Source organism: Monomorium pharaonis, chromosome 3, assembly GCF_013373865.1.
Source record: "Monomorium pharaonis isolate MP-MQ-018 chromosome 3, ASM1337386v2, whole genome shotgun sequence".
Taxonomy (NCBI): Eukaryota; Metazoa; Arthropoda; class Insecta; order Hymenoptera; family Formicidae; genus Monomorium; species Monomorium pharaonis.
In genome coordinates this window covers 31914548-31923359 of record NC_050469.1, presented here as the reverse complement: position 1 = coordinate 31923359, position 8812 = coordinate 31914548, and the positions used below count along the sequence as shown (strand labels likewise).

The window sequence follows — 8812 nt, the reverse complement described above, 5'->3', positions numbered from 1 at the left end:
TATATGGGTCTGTTCGCGTCACATGTCCCAACATGCTCCTATTCACCCCAACGCACGCCAATACGTTGATTCCGATGACGCCAACCTATTAGAATGCGTTGGAGTGAGTAGGAGCAGAGAGGAACCTGAGAGTGGCCACCGCGGCCTTTTTCGTGCGACCGATATTTGACTAGCATCAGCGCCAAACGTGGATGTAAAGCCCGTTCTACATTAATTGCAGTCGCCAGTTGCAATTTGCAACACCAAATAAATGTCAAGCTTTAACTAGAAACTAAGCGCCTATTGGATGTCGCAAGTCGCAACTAGCTGCTTGCGATTAATGTAAAACAGACTTTACATCCACGTTTGGCGCTGATGCTAGTCAAATATTGGTCGCATGAAAAAAGCCGCGGTGGCCGCTCTCAGGTTTCTCTCTGGTAGGAGCATGTCGGAGCATGGCGACGCGAACAAACCACATATTAAGTCCGATGGTTTGTTCGCGTCGCCATGCTCCGACATGCTCCTATTCACTCCAACGCATTCTAATAGGTTGGCGTCATCGGAATCAACGTATTGGAGTGCGTTGGGGTGAATAGGAGCATGTTGGAGCATGTGACGCGAACAGACCCCGAATCCTACATTTCAGCTTTTCAATTCTGGTAACCCTGCATGTAACCCATTGCTCCTTTTATCATCTTTCTTTAGCGTGGATCTCTCTACTCTAAGTGGCAGAAACTGCGAGTATGGCTGAGGTGAGAAATTTATAATATAAAATCCAAAAAATTCTCACACATCTATTGTGCAAAGTATAATTGCACAAATTATATATTTTATTTATTTCTCGAAATATATTGCTAGAATAATATTAATGTATTACATATACAGTTGTCATGTATTTAGTAAATTAAATTGTCTTCTTTTTTGTTTTTACAGGCAGATGAAACTCAGAAAAAGAAGAGGACCTTCAGGAAGTTTACCTTCCGGGGGGTCGATCTCGACCAACTCCTTGACATGCCAAAGTAATATTAATTTTCTAAATATAACCTATATAACAATGGCTTAACCTTATAAAGTAGGATTACTGCACCAGTTGCTATGAACAAATAAAAAGTTATTAAATATAAGAATAACTTGATATAATTATATTTTGTACTAAAAAATATTTTAATTAAATTTTTGTTTGAAAATTGAATCCAAAAAATATCAATTTGCAATCTGCTCTTGAAATCTTAATTTAAGATTTAAAAGTAATAAAATGCAAATTGATATTTTTTTTTAGATTTAATTTTTGTGCATAAATTTTATTAAAATATTTTTATATTTTAACAGTTATTTATTAATAATTGTTTAGCTACTGACATAATCTTGTTTTGATTTATGCTCGTAGACATCATCTAATAAGTTTAAATTTAAGATCAAAATAGAATATTTGAATATAGCAAAAAGAAAAAATAATAATTTGTCAATCTTTTCCCAGTGAACAGCTGATGGATTTGATGCATGCAAGAGCACGTAGACGCTTCTCTCATGGTCTGAAAAGGAAATCCATGGCTCTTGTCAAGAAACTGCGAAAGGCAAAAAAAGAGACGCCCCCCAATGAAAAACCTGAGATTGTCAAGACGCATTTGCGTAACATGATTATCGTACCAGAGATGGTTGGCTCAATAGTTGGTGTATACAATGGCAAAACTTTCAACCAAGTTGAAATCAAACCAGAAATGATTGGCCACTATCTTGGAGAATTTTCTGTTACATACAAACCTGTTAAACATGGTAGACCTGGTATTGGTGCTACTCATTCTTCAAGATTTATTCCACTCAAATAAGATGTTTTTGTCTTTCTTGTCTCAATAAATTATCCAAAATATAACGAATGAGTTACTTTCCTTGGTCTTCACAAATACTCTATATAAATTAGTATATACAAAAATAGTATGATATAAATACATACATTTGCCAAATTTTCAATAATTTTAAGAAAAATAAAAATATAGATTAAATTCGTCAAAATTTAATTTGTAAATAAATGTAGGAATTAAATATTTTTAATATAAAACAAACGAATACAAGAACTATACATAGGAAATTTTTATATCGAGATCTTGTAGCATTTTTAAATATTTTATTTGTATATGTACTATATAAATTTATATTCAAAAATTTTAATCGGAGGGAATTTATAATTTTTTTACAAAAACCAACAGAGAAATAACATACTAAAGAGAAATTCAATATTTTACAAGTATAAGAAATGTTGAAATATGTCTATCCATCATTATTACTTTGTTTCATAGTGAAATAGGCACTTTGAAGTTCTCGAAGATTGTTCTCGAGCGTTGCAACCTCGTCATATTTGCAATCGGCGCGCGCTTGCTTGATATAAGCGCGAAGATTACTCATTTGTTCGATTATCGGATCCATCGAGGAAGACATGATGGGTGTAATGTGAGATGGACCCCAGCCTTGAGACTGAGTCATTATCACTTGTGCCTAAAAATTTTAACAATATTAATTGGAAATCAACCGATCAAAATGTCAAACATAAGAATTTCGATCATAATGATTCTTAATGGTTAATAAGTTATGAATTTCTAGTTAATACAAAGTGCGCGTCAGTAACTAAAACTAATATGATTAATAATTGGGCATTTATTTTTTAATCAGTGTATAATTTTTAATTAATAGAGTGAATTAATCACAATTATGTACAATACTTTATTTTATTAATTTTTAAACAATTATTTATGTGTCAAATTGTCAACTAAAAATTTTTTAATAATAAGAGTATGTAGACTAATAAGGACAAGTCTTATTTAGTTATAGCTTAATTTTTATGTCTCATATTTTTTGTATAATTTTATATATTTTTTCAAGTTCATCAAACTTGAATAAATTTTTGGTTTTTAAAACATAAGATATATCAGTTATGAAATAAACAAGAAATATGACTAAACCGAACAAGATTTAGAAATATTTTATTGTTTCTTATAAAAAAACTACATTTTTCGTCATATTATTAATAATTAATCGACAAAATTAATTAAATGTTATTCAACCAAATTATATTGTGTGGAAAGTTAAAAAAAATAGATCGGATAATAAGTTTGTAATCTTGATATTAAATATATGATTAGAATTTGGAAATCGTATATTTAATCATATATCAGCTTGTTACGTATAAATTACCTGGTTGGTTTTCAAAGAACTACTGTCCAAATTCCATGTGTCTTTCTTGCGTGATTCTTTTGGTTTCTCCCGTTCTTCCTCCAATTGTCGTTCGTATGCTATTCGCGCTTCTATCCTTTTCTGACGTTCTTCCTGTAAAGCTGTATATTCCTCTACTGAGGGTAAAGGTTGTAGAGTTAACAACTCTTCTTTTAAAAAAATCATTGCCGATGTTCTAACCATCTGATACAGCCTCAATTCTTGCCCCAATGCTTCTTGCATCAAATTCTCTGTATTTTTCTTCACACCAAGGACTAGAATTCTTTTACTGGTTATATCTATGTTTTCCCCTAATTTTGCCAATTTGACCCGTAATGATTGTGCATCTTCTAAACTGTATGTAGTCTCGCCTTCTCTAAAACAGTTATATCAGTATTTTAATATAAGTTCTTCTAATATTACTTTTCAGAATTGGATGAGTTAATACTTGTTTAAACTATTATAAATTAAGTTAAAATTAATGGCTTATAAAATTAATTTAAACACATTAAAAGTTACGTGAACAAAAAATTAACTCAGTTAAAAATTGTGTATTAAAAATAAATTAAATTAAAAATTAATTTTTGTATTATATTCTGTTAAATTATGATGTTAAATTATTCTGATATTTTGTTAAATTAGAATTTTCAAAAATTTACATTAAATAACAAAACAATTACGATATGGAGCATGAATAAATTTTTTATTTATTAATTAAATTTATTAAAGTAAATTAAATTTATATGACATAATAAAGAAAGATTGTCCCATTTAATAAAAATTTGTCAGTTAGGTCGACTAATCAGAAGAATCCTGATTTTGAATTAATCATCATTGATGACAAAAAATTATTTTGACTAATAAGTTAAAAATTATTAACTTTTTAACTTGCTTATTTAACTTTTAACTTTTCAATTAATTACAATTCAATCCTATTAGTATTACAATCAATAAGTTGCAGAAAAGGATAGATTGACATTATATTAAATATAAAGAACATTACGTACTTCAACGATTCCCACATTTTGTTATACATTGTTAAATGTTGCGAAGCTTCGCTCATGTATTCCCTCATCTTTTCGTAAAACTCACAAACAATGGGTTTGTCAAATTGCTTCGCTTTTTGCATTTCTCTCGCATCAAGTAAATTTATACAATGAATACAAATTCTAAAGTGCTGTTCGCTACTAGCCGAATCATTGACCAACGATAAAACACTATTCAAACTACCGTTGGAAGGTGATCGCGCTAATTTTGAGAGACCAATGCCTCTACGTGTCATTGGTGTCATTCTCTCAGAAAACGCTCGTTCTGATGTAGGAGACAGAGCAGAATCATCTTGTATTGATACAGGACTAGTCATTTTTCCTATAAAAATCATAATTTTTATTAACAAGATTTTCCAACTTTGAAAAGTGGGGAGGATACATAATGTAACTTTTTATTCATATGTCTTTTAACAGTTTTTTACGGTGTTATCTTCAAAATAATAAATAATGAACAAAATTTAAATGATAAAAATGGAAATTTTTTATTCAAAATATTTTTATTATAATATTGATAAATATTAATAAAAAAATATGAAAAACAATTTATAATAATGTAGTAACCATTTAATGTAGAATAACAAGTAGAATAATATTGCCACATTTGTGCTAATGTGACATTATAATTAACCCTTTAGCCAATTTTTTAACATTAGTTTTATATATTCAACACATAATGGATCTAAACTAATAAGTATTCTCTCATTGTATAAAAAAGTTTTTTTAAGAATTTTATAAATTCTATAAATCACCTTCAGATGGAAAAACCACCCCTGATAAAAGAAAAACAATCTCATTTCTTGTTTTATTATCATACTCTGAGTTAAAGAAATAAGTATGTCTTAAAACAAACGGCATCTTAAAAAAGAGTAAATTCCCTTGTTGTCGTATCTGATTTCTTAAATTCAATTTTTTTTTTTAAATAAACAAAAATAAATTTTTTTTGCAAAAAATCGGCACTCTTACTTTAAAGAACTGCCATTTTGTTTAATATTCGATAAAAAAATTTACTTAAAATGTTATTTGATTTTTATGTTTCAGATAAACGAGCAAAAAGAAGTCATTGTAACTGCGTAATCATGCACGGTTAACTACATGATGGTGAAAAGATGATGAGAGGAGGAATTTTTCAACAAAATTATTGTAATAAAATTTGTATTTTACTCGTTCATCTGAAACGAAAAAATCAAATCACATCTTAAAGAGTAAATTTTTTTTATCGAATTTTAAACAAAATGGCAGTTTTTTTAAGTAGAAGTGCCGATTTTTAGTAAAAAAATTTATTTTTGTTTATTAAAAAAAATTTGAATTTAAGAAATCAGATACGTACGTACGTATGTATGTATGTGTGTATGTATGTATATTGTGTGTGTGTGTGTGTGTGTGTGTGTGTGTGTGTGTGTGTGTGTGTGTGTGTGTGTGTTATACATACGTGCATCATTCAGCGACAAAAATACTGTACAATTATGGCACATAACTGCTCCACATAATCTACAGTGATGTTTTCGCCTTGCCAAATGAAAGCTTTTAGCGCAATTAGGACACAATTTCACATCTTTCTCATCGATCCATGGTACGATCGTTCGTTCGTGAACTATAAAAATTTTCATTTGCATTACGCATCAATTGTATGTAAGATATAAGTAAATACCACAAAATAAATCGGTAGACAAATAAATTTGTATCCGAGATACTATTCCGTACACGATTATGGATAGTTGTTGGTTTGATAACTATTATTGAGCATATTTTTTCATATATCAGAATACGTGCGCAACATTTATCGAACCGACAACTATCGGTAGCTGCATACAGAATAGTATCCCTAATACAAATTTATTTGACCGTCGATTTATTTTGTGGTACAAAATAATACCTCAGGATTGAAACATAAATTTCAAGATATCTTACATCCACATAAATTATTTATGCATTTACGTTATATTTATATAAATCTTTTTAGATTTAGACAATATGAACCATGTGAATTATTATAAATTAAATAACACAATATTTAAAAAATAATTAAGTTTTAAAATTGTTATTATATCTAACTTTAGTATCAATAAAATAAAAATATATATTAAAAAATAAAATAATTTTGTGTAAACATAACGTAAATACATAAGTAATCCATGTATATATATGTAATCTTGAAATATACACAATGTACAATCCTATGAATTATCGAATATTCAGATTTTATCAGAAATATATTTATATTCCGTTTTTATTTTTAATACTATATTTTTTATTTTATCGATATTAAAATTAGATATATTAACAATTAATCATATTAATTAGTAACATTAAAAACCAATATAATCTCTATTATTTCTGATAAAATCTGTTGATTTATAAATTACACAGCCACACAAAATTAAAAAAATGGTCTGATCCATGGAACCAATTTTTTTATTTTGTGTAGCTGTGTTATTATTTACACAAATGATATGTTAAACATAATTTACAATGTGTACGCATAATGTAAAATATGTTACACATAAACGCCCAATACTGATTTATATTCTTTCTCACCTTTTCTATCAACAGGATCCGACGGTAAGTTATTTAATAATTTATCTAGCCTTATAAGAAGTTTATTCGTTTCATACGCGTATCGCTCTAGCCGAGTATTTCTTATGTCCTTAAAATACTTTGTATGAGAAGTAATTGCACCTAGAATGAAATTTTTAGAATTTTTAATTATTAATATCCCATAAAATGAGCATATTTTTAATTATTAATATCCCATAAAATTTAAGAAACTGAGGAGTATTTGCTCCTCAGTTTCTTATAATTTTATAAGTATTAGCTATATTTGACTGTTTAGAAACTTTAATAAGAAAAATATTTTTTATTAATAAACAATTTTGATTATTGCAAGTATCAGTGTGATACCTATTTCTTGTGGTCCCCAATTAATTTCAGGACTCCGCCTCTTGTCTTGCGATATCTCGCCTGGAAATGATTCCGGTATATCGTCCTGCTTCAAGATCTTTTTCTTGGCTTTGCCAAACAAATCTAAAACAAGCAACAAAACCGATAGTCTCCAATATTTGTTTTCTACACATTTTCATACATTCATATAAATAAAATGATATGACTAGGATATTATAGCAAGTTTTTTCAATTTGACAAATAAATTGGTCATTTAAGAAACAACGTAAATTAACAAAAAAATTTTACTTTTGAAGAATAAAAAAACCATTTAGTTTTTACAACTGCAATACTAAACATAATTAAAAGTATATAAAAACATCAATTTCTATCCACTTCATTGATATGTTTAAACATATACCAATCGTAAGAATTAATTTACTAATATTGTATATATAAAAACAAATGTTCTCATTATCTTATATTTAGAAAACAGAATATCTGTTTTAAAATTTGTTCCTTTAAAAAAAAACTAATTAAACAAATTTTGAATTAAGTTTTTTTATAAATAAAATGAGCATTATCTTATGTATAAAGTAGGGTCTTTTAATTAGGAAATTTTAAAAATCTAATCATCTTCTAAGAATGTGTCTAAAATAACAGGAATTGTAGCCTGAGAATTATGTCATAAAATTATCTTTAAAAAAATCCTAAAATATTTATCTTTATTGAAAATACACAATTTATAAAAAAAACTGACTATAACATTGAATTTTAGTAAATGTTGAAGTGATTCATCACTGCATTTTACAGAAAGGCACAGTTATTTATCATATAAATAATATGCTTTTGTAAACTTGGAAAAGAAACGTTTGTGCAATTATTAAAACAATGTAACTATTAAAGAAAATTGTATGCACTATTTCCCTAGCTGTTGAATATCTTAATATTTTAATTTTGACAAAAATTAACTAATAAAGTTCATCAAATAAAATAAGAATTTTTACATATATGTAAAACAACTTCTTAACAAGCAAATTTTATAAGTATAGCAACAAACTCGGTAAATGTTTACTACAAACTCTTCTGAAATTGTTAAAAAAATAAATAACAGCTTGCATTCTAAGAAACATGTTAAATTTGTTCAAGAATGCACAATAAGAAAAATAAACTTACAACATTGAATTTTAGTATATTAAAGTGAGTTAGTATTATGTGTATTTTTATATAATGTAAAGAAAATACAAGACTTATAATGAATTTCATGTGATAATTTTGAGTGATAATTTTCTAGAATGTAGCTTGCATCTAAAAAAGAAATACTGAACTAAGGATATTACCGCGAAGGGTTTTGTGCAAGTGTACAGTCTCTCTCTCTTTCTCTCCTCTCTCTCTCTCTCTTTCTCTCCTCTCTCTCCCTCTCCCTCTCTCTCTCTCTCTCTCTCTGATTCTAACCCTCCGAGACCTATAGTTTTTCAAATGACCAACTCAATAAAAATGTAAAAAAATGTGGATATACGCGCGAACTATACACCTTTCAGGGATCTCAGAATCTCTGGATCGTCATTGTGAACCTCTTCGAAGTGCTTCGTTAAGTGATTGGGCGCCTTAAAGTCGGTTATGCATATGGGGCATATAAATCCTTCCAGCACATCGTTATTCGCCATCGCGGGATTAAAGATGCTCTCTCACGATTTTAATTT

At 28.3% G+C, this 8812-nt stretch overlaps 2 protein-coding genes across 2 annotated transcripts; one reads left to right on the top strand and one right to left on the bottom strand.

The window, feature by feature from the left end:
- The first annotated feature begins 571 nt into the window (after positions 1–571).
- On the top strand, positions 572–1849 carry LOC105840881 (40S ribosomal protein S15). Its single transcript, XM_012687966.3, has 3 exons — positions 572–731; positions 913–998; positions 1457–1849. The coding sequence occupies exons 1-3, from the start codon at positions 723–725 to the stop codon at positions 1803–1805; spliced, it is 444 nt and encodes a 147-aa protein (XP_012543420.1). The 5' UTR covers positions 572–722; the 3' UTR covers positions 1806–1849.
- A 159-nt stretch (positions 1850–2008) lies between these two features.
- Positions 2009–8776, bottom strand: LOC105840077 (rabenosyn-5). Its single transcript, XM_012686832.3, has 7 exons — positions 8644–8776; positions 7131–7253; positions 6768–6908; positions 5662–5823; positions 4191–4551; positions 3166–3559; positions 2009–2469 (listed from the first exon to the last, which is right to left on the bottom strand). The coding sequence occupies exons 1-7, from the start codon at positions 8774–8776 to the stop codon at positions 2245–2247; spliced, it is 1539 nt and encodes a 512-aa protein (XP_012542286.1). The 3' UTR covers positions 2009–2244.
- Positions 8777–8812: the final 36 nt, after the last annotated feature.